Consider the following 23,532-nt stretch of genomic DNA (forward strand, 5'->3'; position numbering starts at 1 on the left):
TCTAACTGCTTCCTGTGCTGGGGCTTTGTAGCACAACACAGACACAGCTAATGAGGTTACATAGCTTTACTGCAAGGCACACTGCAGACATGTTAGTACGTCAGTCCATTTCATTTCTGTTCTGCTCTGAAGATCCTGAGCGGCATACAGTAGAAGGTTGGGTTGTTTAGTGACAAAACCAATACGTGCACAACCCTTGGGGCAAAACAAACAAGATTGTTGACAACATAAATATTTAGTCTCCAAATGTTTATTAAAAACATAAATACATTTGCACAATGAGCAGTTGTCTCTCAGATACATTGTTACAGTTGTTGGTTAGCTAGCTAGTGAGTTTTTTGCCATGTTAGCATAGATGTGGCATGAGTCAAAACACCTCAGAACAAGACATGATATCAATAACAAGACAACGAGCTGAAACGAGCCACCTACGATTCCCCTCATAGCAGCTTTTTGTTATTGTTGCTAGCTATCTGACCATCCAGAATCATAACAACACGGCCTTCTACCTCTAAGATGTGCGTGCATCGTTTTAGTGACTGTAGGGCAATGGAATTATAAAGCACAGGGAATTACAATATTCACACTGTCCTCAACTTATAGGACATACTATAGTTGATCTTTAGATGGATTATTTCCTGGACACACAAAGCATGCTTTTTATTTATTTATTTTATTGTATCTTTATTTAACTAGGCAAGTCAGTTAAGAACAAATCATTATTTACAATGACGGCCTACCCCGGCCAAACCCTAACCTGGATGACGCTGGGCCAATTGTGCGCCGCCCTATGGGACTCCCAATCATGGCCGGTTGTGATACAGCCTGGAATCAAACCAGGGTCTGTAGTGACGCCTCTAACACTGAGATGCAGTGCCTTAGACCGCTGCGCCACTCTTAATGGAGTGCTCAAACCGGCTCAGAGTTTTCAAGTCACAGAGGGGTACATTTTCAGCAATGCATTGTTTAACATCGGGTGTTAACCTGAAAGTAAGTTTCATCTGTGTGTTGGTATGTTGTGAACTGAAATGCACTGCTCAACCTCGATGAGCAGACCTTTAAACCTTGAAGCAGTTAATCTCCTCTGACATTTGACTCTTTTGACCAACAGGTTCACAGTTTGTTGAGTCCATGGAGAGGCTTCATGTCTCTCCAGTCTCGGAGACAACCAGTCAGTTATCAGCATCTAGGCCTACATTATTTTGACTTTTGTAGGTCCTCTTCAATCAATCAGTGTCACAGTCAGATTACTGTCAGTCAACATTGGGGGTTATAAACGTGCGCAGTAGTAATGCTAAAGTTAGAGAGGCTGTGAGTCAGTCAGCTGGCTGGACATGCAGAAGAGACATTCACAATCACATGGCCCAGGATATGTTGGCCGCATGTTCCTTAGCCTTCATCCGCAGCACGGCAATGCTGGACGAGCGTCTCTCAAACTCGGGCTTGGTCTCAAATGGGTGTCCGTTGGGCGAGGGCGTGAGGAGGGAGTCGGCCGTGAAGAAGTTGTTGAGGGAGACGTGTCCAAACTGGTTCTGCTGGTTGGGGAAGCCCACATACCCGTGGTCGGCTGCGGAGCGGGGGGAGTGGGAATACGAGGTGACACATGGGGGAGATCCACGGGGGAGCATGCAGGAGGAGACCACAGAGCCACTGGGAGCAGGGCTGGGCCACAGGTTGTTGGAGATCTGTGGACGAAAATAAAACAGATCATTAATTATCTGGTTATTTATTATTCTACCAGAAAAGTTGATTGGTTTTGGCTTTGATTATGAAGTGCTACTGATGTTTAGTATTTTGCCACTGTGAGACCATAGGGAAATGTCAACATTGCGTTGAAGTTATTCTATTCTACAGTATATTGAGGGTATTTTCTTTTTATGAAGTGGTATCAGGCTACTTCAGATAGCCTATAGCCGAAGCTTACATTTCAGATTTCAGGGATGTGATAGAATATCAGGGGGAGAAGGCTTCCAGTCCAGATGTCACAAATTGTATTCCTGATCAACCAGGAAAAATCATATCTGTAAGATCTGAGCCCATCTGGTCACTATACTTACTATTCAGCATTTTCCCGACACGCTTAGACAAAAAAGGTGCTATCTAGAACCCAAAAGGGTTCTACCTGCAACCAAAAAGGGTTCTCCCTGGAACCATAAAGGGTTCTCTTATGGGGACAGCCAAATAACCTTTTTCAAACCCTTTTTTCTAAGAGTGTACCACTGGGCTGGAACTACAGTAGGCTACTGCCACATGTTGGTTTACAGACAAATTTAGCAAATACTAGAAAGACAATTAATTGTGGTGCTGGTGAAGATTGTGGTCTGGTTTGGTGGTTATAAGTAATGAGGTTTGTTAGCGTTTATATTTTCAACTGGTTGCAAACAAAATGATTTCCCTAAACATATGACATCAGAGAGCATATCAGATATGACCTCAACCATCTATAAATATAGCAACAATTTTACACAAACTTCACATTTTAAAACCAATCCAGATCATGCTCTTTCATAGAAATGTCCATGTCCAACCCACAAAAACAAATGTAATTCATGTTCCCCCTACAGTATGTACAAGGAAGAAATCATCAACTTTCAAATGGATTTAGTCATAGTCGTAAATCAAACAGTAAGATATTGGGCATGTTTCAATCCACCACTTGGCGTCAGTGCCCTCTATAGTAAGTCATATATCTGGATAAACTATATTAAAGGCGATGGGTTTATTCTAGTGTTTATATGAGAAACATATGAGAGGGAACAAATTCAGGCATGGATTTAGGACAGGACATTGAGAGCCTGGCTGTACGCCTTTACATCTTCAAAGCTAATCCTCTTCAACGATGTTAGTCTGTAAGAGTAGTCTATTTACTTCAAACGCGACTAGCGCGTTCTACACCGACGGCGTGACCACACCCCACCTAAGGATTTTGATGGGTCAGACAAAGTTAAACATGTATCGTCATTTACGGGTATGAAGGCTTTATACATTTTATTTTTGAATAACGCGTTCTGGCAGCCCGTTATGGCTTTAACGTTTAATGTTGGCTTTAAAAGAATAGCCTACACAGTCTAGAGAAAAGTAAATATTTTCAGTGAAATCTGAGACGGAATCATTAATTCCAGTGGTTTGCCTAGATACTTTCTAATCAACTTTGGAAATCTTATCCTATTCCATTTTGACGCACGACATGCTCCACAAATTATATTAGGTATTTATTAACAATAATTAGGACTTAGTATAGCCTACCAAAACCATATGTTTAATTTCAGATTATATGATTTTACAGAAGATGGAGACAAAAAAAACGATTCAATAGTGACAAATAAATTGTTGTTCTGGTGAAAGAGCAAACTTGCCTGTGAGTAACTGTCTGTTCTTGGCAACACTGATATGTCGTATGTGGCTGCAAAGTGACTTTTTGCCTGTTGAATCTGTCCATAACGTTCTCTTTTTCTCCACTTGGCTCTTCTGTTTTGAAACCACACCTAAAACGGGAACGAGAGATACAAAATATTCCAACGTTGTCAATAAAGAAATTGGTCAACATGTACCTTCTTTTTCAGCGTTGTCTTAACCTATTGCTCTGTTAGATTACACCAAGCCGTCACACAAATATAGAGCCAATAAAGAAATCGAGGATCAATTCTTAATTGACAGTAGTAAATCTTAAAATATGCTAAAAAAATATGGTTAAAAAGCCTAAATGACCTGCATTGCACTACATTAAATAACCTTGGGCCTACTTATTTTGTACATTCTAAATACATAACAAATTGTTTTAATAGACCTAAAATAAGACCAAAGTGATCTCAGTCAATAGTAGGCTACATGTGATGTTCCCGATTCTGTTCCTAAACAACGTGGCAATAGAACACTGAAGGACAGTGAGAGTAGGCCTACATTACCTGCACTCTGGCCTCGGTTAGTTCCGTCCTCATCGCCAGCTGTTCTCTCACATAAACATCTGGGTAATGAGTTTTCTGAAACACCTTCTCCAACTCCTCCAGCTGTGCGCTCGTGAATGTCGTCCTGTGTCGCCTCTTCTTACTGCTCGATACGTTACTGTCACACTTGTCACCCATTTCGTCCAAATCCGTTTTCTCCTGACACGCCGTTACCGGCGAGGCCCTCAGATTGCAACAGTTGTCGATCGACCTTCCAAGGTCCGCGTGCAAGGTATCTTCCGTTTTCTGGACACCATAATTCGCTATATGAAAGAAAAATAAAATGTATTATTTGTATTATAAATCAATGAATTACGCAGATGTTGCAAAAATATAGGCATATGCCATATTAAGTAATCTATGACAGGTGAGTGAGGCTATAAATAATAGGCCATTGACGAATATATTTACATTTAAGAGATGTTGCATGTTAAATATTTGTTATTTAACCTATATGAGGTGAATGTGAAATATTTTGCAGTACGGTTATATTTCAGTTTGGGGATGTAAAATAATATTCTCAAAACCACAACTTAATAATGTGAGCCTATAAACATACTTCCATTCCTCATATTAAACAGGCAGATTTTAAATATGATCACATCTGCCCATTGCTCTTTCAATGTGTTGCTAGCTTGGCAATATAAAAAATAACTAAATTGCCGCAATTCAATAGTTTATGGATTTAGAGCAATAAGAATCACATAACATTAAAAAAACATGTTTGAGATATAGCACATAAATGTGGAGTTGAGGAAATTACGCACAAGTAGCCTACCATGTTCATTTCTCAGGCACAATTTTGAGAACAAAAAACGTGGGTAACACTTTACTTGCAAGTATAGACTATAATGCATGTACATTTAGTTATAGGCCTAATGCATCGTAACACATCTCATAGCCTACCAATTTCAGCGACAGTTAATTAAAAAATATATTTGGTAGCGTTTAATGCATCGTGAGTGAAAAAGGTTCCAGTAACTAACCGTGTTGGTCTCCGCAAGGCGAGGACCGCTCCATTCGCGAGTGGTGCTCGCTGCTCTGTATCCCGAAGGCCTGCACACACTTGGGCGACGTCTTGCTGTAGTACTGCACACTGTCCAAACTCTCCATAACTTGGTCCAGCGCGCCGCCAGAGCCCATGTAGTAGTCGCTGCCCTTAATCGCTTGACTTTTCAATGCGAATTTATCGTTCATGTATTCCATGATCTCCTTCCCGAGATCTCGTCGCTCACAGAACCTTGTCAACTGACCATAAATAAGTTCTGTCGACGTTCAACAAAATTGAAGAGCTATATCGGCTACCCCGATAACACAATAATTCCCCAAAGCCGTTAATATGTCTTGTCTTGAAGGCACTTTGGTCTCTTTATAACGGGAGGGAGAGGGGGTTCCTTGAAGAAGCCTCCCTCCCCACTTTTGAAAATGGAGCAGTCGGAACTCCTCCCACCCGCACAGTCCAAACCAAACACACTTTAAGTGATTCTAGACCCTAGAATTGGGCTTAATGGAAACAATCAAAATGACTTAAATTTACAACATGTTGAGCCACCCCAAATAAAGTGGGGTAATGATTTATCTAGCCTACTGCAAGTTGAGACTGCACATACAATTTGTTAGAGCGCATGGGAACGGACGTTGGTCTTAGAAACTCACTTGATGGTCATTCCAGTTATTGGTTGAAATTATTGCTAATAAACTGAATAACTTTATTATCATGGCAATATATTTGGGAAAATATACAACTTTTATGATATTTTTTAGCCTTCAAAACGATGCTTTTAAATGTCAAATGTTTTTGTTATTTAACTAGGCAAGTCAGTTAAGAACAAATTCTTATTTACAATGACGGCCTACCAAAAGGCAAAAGGCTTCCTGCGTCGACGGCGGCTGGGATTAAAAATAAGAAAAATAAAATAAATATATTAGGACAAAAACACACATCATGACAAAGAGAGACAACACTACACAAAGAGAGACCTAAGACAACAACATAGCAAGGCAGCAACACATGACAACACAGCATGGTAGCAACACAACATGACAAAAACATGGTAGCAACACAACATGGCAGCAGCACAACATGGTAACAGCACAAAACATGGGTACAAACATTAGTGGGCACAGACAACAGCACAAAGGGCAAGAAGGTAGAGACAACAATACATCAGGCAAAGCAGCCACAACTGTCAGTAAGAGTGTCTATGATTGAGTCTTTGAATGAAGAGATTGAGATTAAACTGTCCAGTTTGAGTGTTTGCTGCAGCTCGTTCCAGTCGCTAGCTGCAGCGAACTGAAAAGACGAGCTAAATGCTATACTTTCTCTACAAAATGGTGAATTATAGGCCGATGCAAATTGCTGGTGGGTCTTTCAGATACATTCTAGAAATTAAGACTGACTTATTTGTGTGTTTTGAAAGACAGTTGTACATGCGCCCAATGTTGTGGTAATTCCTAAAGCCTACTGTATAATAATAATAACAAAAATAATGTGTATTCGATTTGCATTTGTATTGTCACGTTTCATCACATTTGCTGCATTTACGCAGCAAACACATTATGTTTATGCGAGGCTTTTTAATCTATTGAAATGTATTGTTTGGTTAAACATTGGCCTATTGTACATATTACAATCAGATGTATTTTTAAATCTATAGCCTAACACATGAAGCATGCATGCATTATTTATTACACTGTAAGCGCAAGCAATCGTAGTGTAGTTTAAGATGTCACAACAGGCCTCTCTATATGTGCACATTTTTAAAACGGGATTTTAAAAAAGTCGATAATAACGGTGATCCTTATAGGATGATAAGGTGCTACCTGCTTAAAACTCAATGCATTTAGACCAATATAATGCATCATATTTAGTAATAGCTCAAGTTTGCGTGTGCCTCAATTGTGATTCCAGTATTTCAGAGCTAATAGTTATGCAGTTATGACGTGCACAATTATATCACAACAGGACACTTTGGAAAAAATATATTTAACTTCAGGGAAACGAATTCATATGTTTACTGGGATGGTATTTACATGTCAATGGAATCTGTGTGTCGTGTCTCAATGTTCAGCAATGTTAATCGGATTTAGTGAGAATCCATGGAACTTCGAATTGGAGCAATAATAGCCTACTCACTGCAATTCGCACGAAACCATGTGGACAGCATATTTTTGTACGGATCTTTAACAAGCAATGCAATGCCCTGTCCAATTTAGCAGACCAAACAAAGACAACGAAAGTTAGGATACATGTCAGTATGGACAGAGAATGAGATAATTTACCTATTTACTTGTTATAAGACTGCATTCGTGGTATGGTTTTGATAACAACCACATGAGTGAATGTATATGTCAGGAACTATTTTGTGGACAAATGTATAGCCAATACTACTGATTATCATTTTATCCGTATTGAGCAAAAGTGCGTAAAAGTGTGCATCAAAGTGTGCATATGTGTGTGTGTGCGCGCGGGCGTGTGTGATTAATTTTCCGTATATATTCTATAACGATTTGGGGTGATAGGGGCTCAATGCAAACTATTGAACAAAGTCATAAAATAAGGCTATGCATAACCTTGAATTAATTCAATATTGGCTATATTAAAGATACATATAATACATTGACGAGGAAAAGCCTGCAGGAAACCAAACAGTACATATGACCACCGTGCTTAAAAAAACAACAGGAAGACAAGTTCCTCTCCATATAATGACAATAATTATATTGCCAAGAACAGAAAGCATCTTCCCCCTCCGTCCATCTCGTGGGCCTACCACCTGCCATGCAGACCATATTTAGCTACGGTTCGCTATCGGGTCAGTGATAATACCTGGGGTTGGATGGTGCCACTCGAGAAAAAATATAAATAAATATGAGTGCTCTTAAGTAGCAGGGGGGAGTCTTATTGGGCTTCTAAGGTGACCTCGCCATGCGACCTCATGCTGAGGAGAAAATGCGAAAAGTTCGCGGCGGTTTGGTCCGTAGGTGGGCGGTGGACTGAGAACTCCTGCCACAAGCCGCAAGTTCTTGAAAGTGGACATGATGTTGTCATTGCTGCAGGCTTGCCGTAACAAAGGGTCGCATCTATTAATGATATATTTTAAACGTGAATTCAAGAACTAGACGCAGGATAAATTATGGTTGCAATGTTGGTTTATCTGTTGCTCAAAATAAAACTACTTTCATGCACCATCATTTATTAATTCCTTCAGAAAATAATCTAAATATCATTATGGTCAAAATTACGAATCGAATCGAGTAAAAAGTCGTTGATTAGAAGAACAATTAATCACAAAAACAGCCTTGTTGAGCCTTGGTCTGAATAATAATAAACAATTGGAAAGTCATTTAAGACCGTAGCTAGCCAAAGCCACAGTGTGAACTCTAATTTACTGTCAGTGTTTTTGTCACTCATGTTAAAGTCTTAGATATACAGTATTACAGGCGACTCTCAAAATCAAAAAGCAACCAACGTTTATTTTTTGTTGCAGCTTGCCTATACGATTAGCCATTTATATAGAAACCCCTCTCTCCAAATGTTTACAAAATGTTAAAGCAATTGATTAATCCTCAGTGTTTGTTTTTATTGTGTTGGTTTGTCTTTTGTTTCGCATGCTCATGCAGACAGGCATGCCTAGAAACTCAGGCACTGAGTCAGTGTAGAATGTAATCTGGGTTCATGTACACAGGTCTCTACGGCCACTTGTCTAATTCAAATGATAATAAACCACTAGATGAGCTCGCTGAGCTGATCCCAGATGTAGGAGAGATAGCTACTACTAATCAAAATATAAATCTATACATTATTGGAACAAGTTCTCAAAAACGGAAAAATGTGGAAAAATAGAAGAAAATAAAACTATAAATTTTTTAAATATTTATAATGTTGACCATTCGTGCTACAATTCAAGTTGACCACACAAGTCAAGGTTAGACTTTCATGCAACACAACAAGGGCATAACTTTGTGTTGAATRKTGGGRGGKGKGGGGGGGGGGCGTTCAGGGTCAATGGGTTCTGGTGTCAACATGTGAAAGCAATGCTCCCTCTAATTTGAGCTCGTGCACAGGCGCGCAGCTCCCCAGGGACTGCTGCACAGAAGAAATATCAGCCTGTGCAGAGTAGCACATATTTGAACTTTGCTGAACTTTCTAGTTTTCCCCTTTAGTTAACACTATCAACTTTACCTTCCACTGTGGGAATTAACAATATTAGCCACTTTCAATGCAACATACCGAAACAAAACGAACTATGCAATATTTTTTTTGTAGGCAGAACGTACCAGAGTAGGATTCTATTGCATTGACAGGCATGACTCAGCCCATACTCTACAGACCGGTGCAGCATAACCAATCAGAGCTGCAGTATCCCTATATGCAAATAAAACATTGACATATATGGATCTGTGCCATTCACTTTGAACTGGACTGTGTTTACAGCATGAGTGGTCATGAGTAGATGCACTTGTTTAAGATCAAAGCAAGAGCTGCATGTAGCCACTTGTGCACATTTGTCCATATTCTTTGCTAGTAAGCATTATTAGCCCATTTATAGCTAATTTCTAGTCAGCAATGAGGGAGTGGTTGCTTTCTACAAGAGCACAAAAAGTTTGCATTTCTTGCCATCTTTGAAAAGCAAGTCAGGTAAAGAGCATTTTTTTTTCTGTCTTAAAGGGGGAGTGTTGTATTTTGAGACAGGCTTGAATAGGCGAAGTAGCCAATAGGCAGAGGGTAGCATCATTTGTCTGTTTCTCTGTAATGATCAAATAGCCACAGTAGCCTACTTGGCCACTGTTATAACTGTAGTGTTCACAGAAAACGCCGCCAATAGTTGCACAGAATTTTCACAACTTCCAAGTTTTCGCTCAGCAGACCTGACATTTGCTCAGTGCCTATTTTTGGGGGAAACATTGGTGAAATGGTTGTTTCTGATTAATTTCGAAGGGAAAATACGTTTAAAAACATGTCCTGATAATTTGGTCAAAATACCCCAATCACAACTGAAACGCCAATATTTTTCTAATTACTTTAAACTGTGTTCTTACTCGTAACAGTTCAGAAAGTCACCACCACACCCCTTCTTTAACTACTTTTAAATTAAAAAACCCATTATTCTACTTGTGTACCCTTTACCACACTTGGCTAGTACTTGGCTAGTGGTCTTGAATAACTAATTTCTTATACCCAATTCACTTAAAAGGAGTCGAGTCCAGACACTTCTTACTTGGTTACACAATTTAATGTCAGTATTAATTCATAAAAAACTTAAGTGACAGTCAAAACATAACTGTTCAATATGGCTCAAGCAATGGACTTCAAAATAAACCAATCAGTATGGCGTCATGCTCAAGCAACGGACTTAAAACATATAAACAACATATTGTCATTCACCATCAAGAAAAAAACATACACATTCAGTAACCGGTTGCAACCTTATACAAAGGTGGGCATAGTGGTACAGAAAGGGATCAGATCATCAGTCTGAATTCAGTAAAATGCACTAAATACCTGTTAACGGCTGTCACTGACAGAAACAACATTTGGGCATGTTGTTTGTTTTCCTATCTATGGTATCCATCTTCTCCTGGTGGACACGACAGACGCAAAATAGTTCAATCTGCTTTGGGTGCGTTCGTAAATTCGCTCTGGATATCTACTCCAATTTCAGAGCGCTCTCCTCCTGTGTGCTAGAGCGCAGAATAACTGATTCATTTACGAACGCTCAACACCCTTTGAATATGGCCGTTGTCAGTAAACCTCAACTAAAAGGCGTAATTAAATTGTTGCCAGGAGCACAGTTACAGTCACCAATACTCTGGATAACATGAAAACAGCCTAACCAGCTCTGCTAGGGCGAGTAAAATAGTCAGAGTGAAGTGTTCTCTAGTTTGTGTGGGGCGGCAGGTTGCCTAGTGGTTAGAGCGTTGGGCCAGTAACCGAAAGTTGCTAGATCGAATCTCCGAGCTGACAAGGTAAAAATATATCGTTCTGCCCCTGAACAACGCAGTTAACTGTTCCTAGGCCGTCATTGTAAATAAACATTTGTTCTAAATCCACTTTAAAAAAGGTTATATTAAAAAAAGCGTAATTAAATTGTTGCCAGCAGCACAGTTACAGAGATTGGAGATATGGATAACAGAGCCTTTTCTGGAAGCCGAGTGCTTGACTGCGGTTGAGGTCATAACTGTCAAAAATGTACGCTCTGAATTTATGAACAGACAATCTGACAAAGCTCTGAATTTACGAACGCCCAGTGCGTCCTCTGGCACTACAGATTTAATGTTGTGCGCAGCCACTAAATGAAATCAGAATATAGGCAACAACATTTGTTATAGCTTGGTCTACAGTCAGCAAAGCTGAGGAGTTGAACCGATATCTCTGTGCGATGTAAATTGCTGTCCAACGTCCTTTACCAGAATGCCATAACTCAAATTCTTAACTGATCACCTGTTCGTCCTCTCCCTGCCTCAACATGGGCGGTGCTCTCTCTCACTATTGCCTGTATTTGAACCCTGACATAATCATATTACAAACATGATTGGGTTAACTTATTAACATGATGTATACCATGGCATTGTTGAATACCCGTTTCTGATTGACTTGAAATAAATTCTAGAACATTCATTATTTAAGTGATAATGCCCGAGAAGCCGTTTTCGGAGGATATTTTGGCACGGGTGTTGTTCGTCGAGGCCCGGCAAACCGTGCCAATATATCGTCCAAACACCGACATTAGCACTCTTATACAACGGGTTACCAACATATTCAAATAATGATTGACATATTTTCATTAAAGAAGTTATTTTGATTTATTTATTTCATCCTTCCACAAGATATAGTCCCGACACAAATATAGTGTTGCTACCCAAGCCGACTGGTCATTCGTTCTATGGGTTTGGTTGCCGGAGACGCAACCAAACATAGAGTAGCAGCAGCGTAAAAACAAAGGGGGGTCCCGGTGGACATTTGATTAATTGTTCAGCAGTCTTATGGCTTGGGGGTAGAAGCTGTTAAGGAGCCTTTTGGACCTAGATTTGGTGCTCCGGTACCACTAGCCATGGTATGAAAGGGTTATAATCAACTCGTGGCTTTATTCGTTCTCTGGAAAGTAATGCAACTCCATTGAAAGTCAGTTCCACTCCGCTAGCGAGTCGTGGAAGACACGTTGTTCATTATTTTCCATAGAATGCATAGCCTCTTGTTGATTATTCCTTACTTAGATTCTGATTTTATTAACTAAATTATTGATTTACTGTCTGGCAATAGGTATAGCTAGTTGGCTGACGACATAGTACCAGTCTACAGGGCTGGCGTTATGGGCCGGCCCTAAAGGGGTCTGGCCCACCCTACCGTCCCTCCTTGCCCGTCCAAATAAAATATTAAACTATAGATAATTTATTTGACCAAGACGCGTGCCGACAGAAAGACGCATCAATCTCAGATAAAGCATCCGAGTGAGCGAAACAGCGCCCCTCTGTCTCCGTATGTGTAAACCATGTATCTTATGCTTTCTGGACAAAAGGAGTATGGCATGTCATACCTTTCCTGGCCAGACAGCATCAGATCCATGAGCTACATACACTAAGATAGAGGGGTGCTGTTTTGCTCACTAGTTTCAGCAGAGAGGAAGAGGCGAAGCGAGAGGGCTCTCGCTTGCAAAAATCTGTCCTGAATAAGCCCAATGCATTTCTATGGGCATAATATGCAGACCTAACCTTGTCACCTACATTCCTGCCTAGGACAACGACTTGCTTTGTTTGGGAGACAGATGCCTGGTTTCAGCCACTTGCGAATTAGAAAGCAAAGTTGGCGGGTGCACTGTTCGGATGCTGGCTTCCCCTAAAGTAAATTGATGTCTTGCCAAAATTATACAATTACTCCTGTCTAAATAATTAGCTAACGATAGCTCAAGCCAAGACAGAAAGGGAGGCAGACAGGCAGAGTAGAGAGATAGTTTTATTTGTCAGTTTTAGGCCTATGCATTTCACTTAGTTGACGATGGAAGTTATAGGCACACTGCTGCATTGCCCTATAGGAGATCCCATAAAAAAACGGGCCCACCTATAGAAATAAAATGCCCATCCAACTGATTCGTTCTGGTGCCGGCCCTGCCAGTTTATTATTAATTGTACAGTATAGTTAGATAACTAGCTATTCATTCATTCACTTAGTCTTCTGCACCCCCCCCCCCCCCTAAATATCTTATGTTCTGCACTTTTCTCCCTTTTGGCATTGGCACCTCCATCAAGGGCACTAGTTACTTTTTCACTAGGGTGAACCCTGACTCATTGAGTGCTGATCTGAACCTGCAGTTGGAAAGGAAAAGATCCAGATACTGTACTAGCTTAGCTAACTAACGTAAGCCTAGCTAAAACAGCCAACCTAGCACTCTATCACTCGGTATAAAACTCCTTTGTTACGCACACCTCTGTGAAGAGGGAACGCAACATCCTGCTACAACTCAACTCCAAGAAGTGAAAGGGGTATGGGACTGTAGGTGGGAAGTAAGGATGACAAAGCCATAGAGTGGTACCGTTTACAAGGAATTTATTCCGTCACACGGTAATATGGGGAAAAGGGGCTGGACGGAACCAAAGCAAAGAAAGTAAATGTCAAAGCCCCCTCCTCCTACCTTAACTGCCTACCCACCTAACTTAGCACACCTGATGCGCTAACCAAAATACAGGGGGGGGGGGGGGGTTCGCCCAGGTCTTTCCTGGTGTGCCTAGACAGTGAATATACTATGGGTATATGTATGCCCGTGGGCCTCCTAAGCACTCCCTAGGTGCCTTCCCTTCCCCTGGGAACAACACAGAATTTGACAAACAATTTCACAGTTATCAAAACACTGCGTCCTATTGACACACACAACAAACATAACCAATCAGCTCTCACTCAACCAATACAGGACACTCAATCATTTCCTCTGAGAACAACAACACAGTTATACTACTCAGCCATCAGCCTCCTCTCTCAGCAATCATCTCTCTCTGCATTATTTTCTCCTGAACAGAACTGGCTTTTATATAGCTTCAGAAGGAGTCTAATGGGATACAGCTGTAACTTGACGAGGGGGCGGGGTCAGCTCCAATTAGCCATGGAGTCGACAATCAGCTGCTTGGGGATTTCAGGAAGCCATCCTGAAACACACACATAACCACACAAGACAGAACTGGGGAAGTAACACGCCACCACAAAAATGCAACATAGTTTGCATAACAAAACCATATCGCATCCCAGTTACTAAACCCGTGATAGCGCGTCTGCAACCACATTCACCGAACCCTTCACATAGGCTATCTGTACATTGTATCCTTGTACATTGCCTGCATCCGTAATGGGTCAGCGGTCAAACGACCTCCACTCATCACTGTCAAACGCTCCCTGAAACACTTCAGCGAGCAGGCCTTTCTAATCGACCTGGCCGGGGTATCCTGGAAGGATATTGATCTCATCCCGTCAGTAGAGGATGCCTGGTCATTTTTTAAAAATGCCTTCCTCACCATCTTGAATAAGCATGCCCCATTCAGAAAATTTAGAACCAGGAACAGATATAGCCCTTGGTTCTCTCCTGACCTGACTGCCCTTAACCAACAGAAACATCCTATGGCGTTCTGCATTAGCATCGAACAGCCCCGTGATATGCAACTTTTCAGGGAAGCCAGAAACCAATATACACAGGCAGTTAGAACAGCCAAGGCTAGCTTTTTCAAGCAGAAATTTGCTTCCTGCAACACAATTCAAAAAAGTTCTGGGACACCGTAAAGTCCATGGAGAATAAGAACACCTCCTCCCAGCTTCCAACCGCTCTGAAGATAGGAAACACTGTCACACCGACAAATCACTATAATTGAGAATTTCAATAAGCATTTTTTCTACGGCTGGCCATGCTTTCCACCTGGCTACCCTACCCCGGACAACAGCACTGCCCTCCCTCTGCTACTCGCCCAAGCCTTCCCCATTTCTCTTTCTCCCAAATACAGTCAGCTGATGTTCTAAATGGACTGCAAAATCTGGACCCTTACAAATCAGCCGGGCTAGATAATCTGGACCCTTTCTTTCTAAAACTATCTGCTGAAATTGTTGCACCCCCTATTACTAGCCTCTTCAACCTCTCTTTCGTGTCGTCTGAGATCCCCAAAGATTGGAAAGCAGCTGCGGTTATCCCCTCTTCAAGGGGGGGACCCTTGACCCTAACTGCTACAGACCTATATCTATCCTACCCTGCCTTTCTAAGGTCTTCGAAAGCCAAGTCAACAACAGATTACCGACCATTTCGAATCCCACCACACCTTCTCCGCAATGCAATCTGGTTTCAGAGCTGGTCATGGGTGCCCTCAGCCACGCTCAAGGTCATAAACGATATCGTAACCGCCATCGATAGGAAACAATACTGTGCAGCCGTATTCATTGACCTGGCCAAGGCCTTTGACTCTGTCAATCACCACATCCTCATTGGCAGACTCGACAGCCTTGGTTTCTCTAATGATTGCCTCGCCTGGTTCACCAACTACTTCTCTGATCGAGTTCAGTGTGTCAAATCGGAGGGTCTGTTGTCCGGGCCTCTGGCAGTCTCTATGGGGGTGCCACAGGTTCAATTCTTGGACGACTCTCTTCTCTGTTTCACATCAATGATGTCGCTCTTGCTGCTGGTGATTCTCTGATCCACCTCTACGCAGACGACACATTCTGTATACTTCTGGCCCTTCTTTTGACACTGTGTTAACAACCTCCAGGCGAGCTTCAATGCCATACAACTCTCCTTCCGTGGCCTCCAACTGCTCTTAAATACAAGTAAAACCAAATGCATGCTCTTCAACCGATCGCTGCCTGCTCCTGCCCGCCTGTCCAACATCACTACTTTGGACGGCTCTGACTTAGAATATGTGGACACCTACAAATACCTAGGTGTCTGGTTAGACTGTAAACTCTCCTTCCAGACTCACATCAAACATCTCCAATCCAAAGTCAAATCTAGAATTGGCTTCCTATTCCGCAAACAAAGCATCCTTTACTCATGCTGCCAAACATACCCTTGTAAAACTGACCATCCTACCAATCCTCGACTTCGGTGATGTCATTTACAAAATAGCCTCCAAAACCCTACTCAATAAATTGGATGCAGTCTATCACAGTGCCATCCGTTTTGTCACCAAAGCCCCATATACTACCCACCACTGCGACCTGTACACTCTCGTTGGCTGGCCCTCGCTTCATACTCGTCGCCAAACCCACTGGTCCCAGGTCATCTACAAGACCCTGCTAGTAAAGTCCCCCTTATCTCAGCTCGCTGGTCACCATAGCAGCACCTACCTGTAGCACGCGCTCCAGCAGGTATATCTCTCTAGTCACCCCAAAACCAATTCTTCCTTTGGACGCCTCTCCTTCCAGTTCTCTGCTGCCAATGACTGGAACGAACTACAAAAATCTCTGAAACTGGAAACACCTATCTCCCTCACTAGCTTTAAGCACCAGCTGTCAGAGCAGCTCATAGATTACTGCACCTGTACATAACCCATCTACATTTAGCCCAAACAACTACCTCTTTACCTACTGTATTTATTTATTAATTTATTTTGCTCCTTGCACCCCATTATTTCTGTCTCTACTTTGCACTCTCTTCCACTGAAAACCAACCATTCCATTGTTTTTTTTAGTTTTTTATTTTACTTGCTGTGTTGTACTCACTTCGCCTCCATGGCTTTTATATTTTTTATTTATTTATACATATATTTGTTTGCCTTCACCTCCTTATCTCACCTCACTTGCTCACATTGTATATAGACTTATTTTTATTTTTTTTCACTGTATTATTGACTATATGTTTGTTTTACTCCATGTGTAACTATGTGTTGTTGTATGTGTCGAACTGGGCTTTGCTTTATCTTGGCCAGGTCGCAATTGTAAATGAGAACGTGTTCTCAATTTGCCTACCTGGTTAAATAAAGGTTAAATAAAATAAAATAAAAATAAAAGTACAATCAGAGCCCACTGCATAAGGTGGCGGTTCTGATTGTACATTTGCTTTAAGAACACCAAAGGATTATGGTCCGTGAAGACCATTACAGGCAAGGTACTGGAGACCACATATACCTCAAAGAACTGTAAGGCAAGCAATAAAGCCAGCGTCTCTTGTTCAATTGTGGAGTACCTTGACTGACTTGAGTTGAACTTACGAGAGAAGAAACTGACGGGCCGATCCACTCCATCTTCATCTTCCTGCAAGAGAACCGCACCCACTCACACTATACTAGCGTCTACCTCCAACTTAAAAGGTTTGTCAAAGTTGGGAGCGGCAAGCACTGGGGCACTACAAAGTAGTGCTTTAGCGGACTCAATAGCATAGTTACAGTCCTTGGGTCACTTAAATGGTACTTTGGAACTAAGCAGAGATGAAAGGGGAGCTACTATCGTCGAGATATTCTTATAGAACGTACGATAGTACCCTACCATCCCCAGCAATCTGCGCAGCTGGTGGCGAGTTGTGGGAGAAGGAAAAGCAACAATTACTTCCACTTTGCCAGACACTGGGCGCACTTGACCTCGTACCACTTGTTTCCCTAAGTCACAGTAGCCTTCCCAAACTCACTTGGCCAAATTGAGGGTTAAAGAAGCATTCTCCAACCGCTGAAACACACTTTTCAAAGTGGAGAGATGATCAGACCAAGTAGACGAATGTATCACCACATCGTCAAGGTAAGCAGTACAATTTGGCACATCTGCAAACACAATGTTAACTAGGCGCTGAAAGGTAGCAGGTGCATTACACATTCCAAAGGGCATCACAGTATATTATACAAAGTTATCAGGCGTAACGAAAGCCAAGATGTCCGAAGCGCGAGAGGTCAGAGGCACCTGCCAATAACCTTTTAGCAAATCTAACTTACTAACGTAAGCAGCAGAGCCAATTCTATCAATTCCAGTCATCTAATCGAGGTAGAGGAAAATAATCAGACTTTGTAACTGCATTTACACGACGATAGTCCGTACATAAGCGAGATGTACCGTCAAGCTTAGGAACAAGAATACATGGGGAACTCTAGGAGCTGTTACTGGGTTTTGCCATGTCATTCTGTAATAAATAAGCTACCTCCCTTTTCTTTGCATTAACCCGGTACGGATGCTGACGTATAGGAACAGCGTTGCCCACATCCACGTCATGTTCCAAGATGGACGTACGACTTGGAACGTCCTGAAACACATTGAGAAAATTGTTTATCAATAGGATAAGATCCTTAGTTTGATCGTTATCCAAATGTTCCATTTGAGAGGGTAACTTCTTCAGAATCTCTGAATTACATAAGCGTTCACACTGCTGTAACGTATGGTGTAACTCCATCACGTCCTCCTTATCCTCCTCTAGGTCCCAGCCAGGCTTCAGCACCACCGCAGCCACGGCGGGCTGGACCGGCTTACTTGAGGAGCTGTCTGGAGAGTCACGTACATAATATGCTTTTAGCATGTTAACATGACACACACGGGAAGAACGCCTTCGATCTGGGGTCTTTATCACATAATTGGTGTCACTGAGTTTCTTTTCCACAAGATATGGTCCAGAAAAACATGCCGACAGAGAGGAGCCAGGGATTGGCAACAAAACTAGAACTTGATCCCCTGGTGCAAAAGAACAGCCAACAGCCTTTTTGTCATAATGCAACTTAATGCGTTTTTGCGAAGAGGAGAGAGACTTTTGGGCTAACGCACATGCGGCGTGCAGTCTCTCCTGCATCTTACTGACATAATCTTACACATTTTTAGGGGCGCTACTGGGTGTAGGAGATAAGATATGCTCCTTCAAAACTTTCAGTGGACCCCGTGGGGTGTGTCCAAACACAAGGTCAGCAGGGCTGAACCCTAAGGACTCTTGTATCGTTTCCCTAATAGCAAATAGGACAAAGGGTACCCCCTCATCACAATCGGTACTGGTATCCATGCAATACTTGCGTAGCATTGCCTTCAGCATTTGATGCCAGCGTTGGAGCCCCTTGACTCTCTGGATGATACGGACTGGAGACCTGATGGGAAATACAGTGTCTTGAACACATTAGAGAACAGCTTTGACATAAAGTTGGATCCCTGATCAGTTTGGATTACTTTAGGGAGTCCAAACGTTATAGTACGGAGAGGAATAGCCTCTGGGTATTGAGTAGCACTGCACATTGTTAATAAGAACTGGTTACCTGACCTGGTTTTCGGCAATGGACCTACACAATCAATTATCACTCTTTCAAACGGTTCTCCCACCACAGGAATCGGGCAGAGCGGCGCTTGAGGAACTGTTTGATTCGCTTTCCCAGTGAGTTGACATACATGACAGGTTTTACAAAAATTGGACCACGTCAGACTTCAAACCTGGCCAGAAAAAATTACGAAGGACTCGGTTATAAGTCTTTGTGATCCCCAAATGTCCGGACCACGCCTGGTCATGGGCGAGTGACAGCACCTGCTGTCGGAACGGTGTAGGAACAACCACTTGACACACTTCACTCCAGTCACTAACGGTGTCATGAGCTGCCCATTTACGAATCAACTCCTGCTTCCATAAAGTAGGCGGTCTCTCGGGTTTTAGCTTCCTCAATGGAAATTACCGAAGTAAAACACTTGCGAAGACTGGTGTCTCCTTTTTGACATTCAATCACCTTCTCGGGGGTGACAGACAAAAGAATGTAATGTAATTGGGGCGTGATTTCGCAGTCCCCTGCCTTCGTTTTTACAGGGGTAAAAACTGTCGGCCTTGCAGAAGGAATACTCTGTGTATTGTCTTCTACCTCAACATTCTCAAAAATAGAACTAGCCAAATCCACCACATCTCCAAGCTTGTGAGATTGTGCCCTCGTTAACACACAAGCAGGAAAAACTTGTGGAAATGCTTGAACCAATTTCTCATCTGCAATTCTGATTTCTGGGTTGTCAACTACCTCTAACACAGGAGTAACGTTACCACCAGCAATATCATTCCCTAGTAGCAATGTGACTCCTTTTACTGGCAGTGTAGATACTACACCAACACGGAAACATCCTGATACCAAGTCTGACACTAAGTGGACCCAGTGTAATGGTACAGGTACTGTTTTTGTCTCTATCCCCTGTAATATGACATGCGAGCCACAATACGTTTCAGGAGACCAGGGTAAAGCATCAGTAATGATTACTGACTGCGCCGCCCTGGTGTCTCGTAAGATTTGAATGGGCTTTTTATCAGTGTCTTCTCCAGTTAAGGAAACACAACCGGCAGAGATAAATAGAGCATAGACAGGATCTGGTTTCTCAAATGCTGAATCAATACCTCGGGCCAACGGACGAGACAAATTTGACTAAACCCAAACTTTTCATTTTTGGGGACGGTGATTGGGACTGTTTCGGTTTATTTTTCAAAACCGGGTAGTCTGCAATCACGTGACCCTTTTGGTGACAGTAAAAACATTAACGGATTTCATGGAAAGGCTTAGGGTTGTCAGAGGAAAAGCGACCTGAACGAGGCACTGATGACGTAATCAGTCTACCTTCAAAACGAGGCGCACCAAAGACAGTCGTGTGTGTCAAAGCGTTCTCATCTGCCAACACTGCTGCCTGGGCCAATGTCGCCACTTTCTGTTCATTTAAATAAACTACAATTCTATCAGGGAGGTTGCTTTTAAAATCCTCCAACAGCATCAACTCCCGAATATCAGCAAAGGTGTTAGCTTTGCTGGCTGAACACCAGTGATTAAACAGAGACTCCTTGTCCCTAGCAAACTCAACAGAAGTACGGTGAGAGGGTTTTTTGTGGTTCCTGAAGCGCTGCCTTTAAGCTTCAGGCACCAACTCATAAGCCCTCAACATGGTAGTTTTAACTGTATCGTAGTGTAAACTGTCTTCCAGGGAGAGAGCAGCTACTACTTCCTGGGCTTTCCCAGACAATTTACATTGTAACAGGAGCGGCCAAACCTTGAGTGGCCAATGCAGCGCAGCAGCCACATGCTCAAACGCTGAGAAATAGGCATCAACTTCCGACTCTCAGAATGGAGGGACTAAAGCGATATCTCTACTTACATCGAAGTGTTTGACACGCTGAACTCTGTCTGAGAAGTAGTTGGTGAACCAGGCGAGGCAGTCATTTGAGAAACCAAGGCTGTTGAGTCTGCCGATAAGAATACGGTGATTGACAGAGTCGAAAGCCTTGGCCAGGTCGATGAATACGGCTGCACAGTATTGTCTTTTATCGATGGCAGTTATGATATCGTTTAGGACTTTAAGCATGGCTGAGGTGCACCCATGATCAGCTCGGAAACCAGATTGCATAGCGGAGAAGGTACGGTGGGATTCGAAATGGTCAGTGATCTGTTTGTTAACTTGGCAATCAAAGACCTTAGAAAGCCAGGGTAGGATAGATATAGGTCTGTAACAGTTTGGGTCTAGAGTGTCTCCCCCTTTGAAGAGGGGGATGACTGCGGAGGCTTTCCAATCTTTGGGGGTCTCAGACAATATGAAAGAGAGGTTGAACAGGCTAGTAATAGGGGTTGCAACAATTGTGACGGATCATTTTAGAAAGAGAGGGTCCAGATTGTCTAGCCCAGCTGATTTGTAGGGGTCCAGATTTTGCAGCTCTTTCAGAACATCAGCTATCTGGATTTGGGTGAAGGAGAAATGGGGGAGGTTTGGGCAAGTTGCTATGGGGGGTGCAGGGCTGTTGACCGGAGTAGGGATAGCCAGGTGGAAAGCATGACCATCCGTAGAAAAATGCTTATTGAAATTCTCAATTATCGTGGATTTATCGGTGGTGACAGTGTTTCCTAGCCTTAGTGCAGTGGGCAGCTGGGAGGAGGTGATCTTATTCTCCATGGACTTTACAGTGTCCTATAACCTTTTGGAGTTTGTGCTACAGGATGCAAATTTCTGTTTGAAAAAGCTAGCCTTTGCTTTCCTAACTGCCTGTGTATATTGGTTCCTAACTTCCCTGAAAAGTTGCATATCGCGGGGCTATTCGATGCTAATGCAGTACGCCACAGGTTGTTTTTGTGCTGGTCAAGGGCAGTCAGGTCTGGAGTGAACCAAGGGCTATATCTGTTCCTAGTTCTTCTTTTTTGGGGGGGCATGCTTATTTAAGATCGTGAGGAAAGCACTTTTAAAGAATAACCAGGCATCCTCTACTGACAGAATGAGGTCAATATCCTTCCAGGATACCCGGGCCAGGTCGATTAGAAAGGCCTGCTCGCTGAAGTAATTTAGGGAGCGTTTGACAGTGATGAGTGGTGGTCGTTTGACCGCAGACCCATTACGGACGCAGGCAATGAGGCAGTGATCGCTGAGATCCTGGTTGAAGACAGTAGAGGTGTATTTAGAGGGCAGGTTGATATCTATGAGGGTGCCCGTGTTTACAGATTTGGGGTTGTACCTGGTAGGTTAATTGATCATTTGTGTGAGATTGAGGGCATCTAACTTAGATTGTAGGATGGCCGGGGTGTTAAGCATGTCACCTAACAGTACGAGCTCTGAAGATAGATGGGGGGCAATCATATGTGTGTATGCATGTGTCTGTGCCTATGTTTGTGTTACTTCACAGTCCCCGCTGTTCCATAAGGTCTATTTTTACCTGCTTTTTAAATCTGATTCTACTGCTTGCATCAGTTACCTGATGTGGAATAGAGTTCCATGTAGTCATGGCACTATGTAGTACTGTATGCCTCCCCATAATCTGTTCTGTACTTGGGGCCTGTCAAGAGACCTCTGGTGGCATGTCTTGTGGGGTATGCATGGGTGTCTGAGCTGTGTGCTATTATTTGAAACAGACATCTCAGTACCTTCAGCTTGTCAACACCTCTTATGAAAACAAGTAATGATGATGTCAATCTCTTTTCCACTTTGAGCCATGAGATTGACATGCATATTATTCATGTCAGCTCTCCGTGTACTTTTAAGGGCCAGCCTTGCTGCCCTGTTCTGAGCCAACTGCAATTTTCCCAAGTCCCTCTTTGTGGCACCTGACCACACTACTGAACGGTAGTCCAGATGCGACAAAACCAGGGCCTGTTGGACCTGCCTTGTTGATAGTGTTGTTAAGAATGCAGAAAAACGCTTTATTATGGACAGACTTCTCCCCATTTTAGCTAGTTGTATCAATATGTTTTGACCATGACAGTTTACAATCCAGGATAACTCCAAGCAGTTTAGTCACCTCAACTTGCTCAATTTCCACATTATTCATTACAAGATGTAGTTGAGGTTTAGGGTTTAGTGAATGATTTGTCCCAAATACAAGGCTTTTAGTTTAGGAAATATTTAGGACTAACTTATTCCTTGCTACCCATTCTGAAATCAAATCAAATACTTAATCAGTTATCTTCCTCAAATCAAGGGGATGCTGATGCAATCTTTGCAAAAAGGAGAGAATGTGGAGTTAACCGTGACTTAGCATGCCCCGGAGCAGGATTCGTTTCCATAGAAATTTAACTGGCTAAAAGGTGGAGCCACTTTTGTATGACCTGTTATCCCAAGTTGAACTCAAGAGTTGACCAAACTTACCTCGCTAACTCCTCAAACCTGCTTTTCATCATGTCCCAGAATCTGTTCCGAAGTACAATTTCAACTGTCCCAAACTGAAGATGAACCATC

The 23,532-nt window shown here is 42.4% G+C and overlaps 1 protein-coding gene across 1 annotated transcript; it reads right to left on the minus strand.

The window, feature by feature from the left end:
• Window positions 1–232: 232 nt before the first annotated feature.
• On the minus strand, window positions 233–5,315 carry alx1 (ALX homeobox 1). The gene is made up of 4 exons (XM_023986039.2): window positions 4,931–5,315; window positions 3,906–4,207; window positions 3,357–3,485; window positions 233–1,685 (listed from the first exon to the last, which is right to left on the minus strand). Exons 1-4 carry the CDS (start codon window positions 5,148–5,150, stop codon window positions 1,356–1,358), a joined length of 981 nt encoding a protein of 326 aa, XP_023841807.1. The 5' UTR covers window positions 5,151–5,315; the 3' UTR covers window positions 233–1,355.
• Window positions 5,316–23,532: the final 18,217 nt, after the last annotated feature.

Source organism: Salvelinus sp. IW2-2015, linkage group LG4q.1:29 (assembly GCF_002910315.2).
Source record: "Salvelinus sp. IW2-2015 linkage group LG4q.1:29, ASM291031v2, whole genome shotgun sequence".
Classification (NCBI taxonomy): Eukaryota; Metazoa; Chordata; class Actinopteri; order Salmoniformes; family Salmonidae; genus Salvelinus; species Salvelinus sp. IW2-2015.

Excerpts from the sequence above, each read along its gene's own strand:
- alx1 (XM_023986039.2), bottom strand. The coding sequence starts at position 5,150 with ATGGAATACATGAACGATAAATTCGCATTGAAAAGTCAAGCGATTAAG. Across the intron at positions 4,208-4,930 it reads GCCTTGCGGAGACCAACACG|CGAATTATGGTGTCCAGAAA; the intron begins GTTAGTTACTGG and ends TCTTTCATATAG. Across the intron at positions 1,686-3,356 it reads GAACAGACAGTTACTCACAG|ATCTCCAACAACCTGTGGCC; the intron begins GCAAGTTTGCTC and ends TTTCGTCCACAG.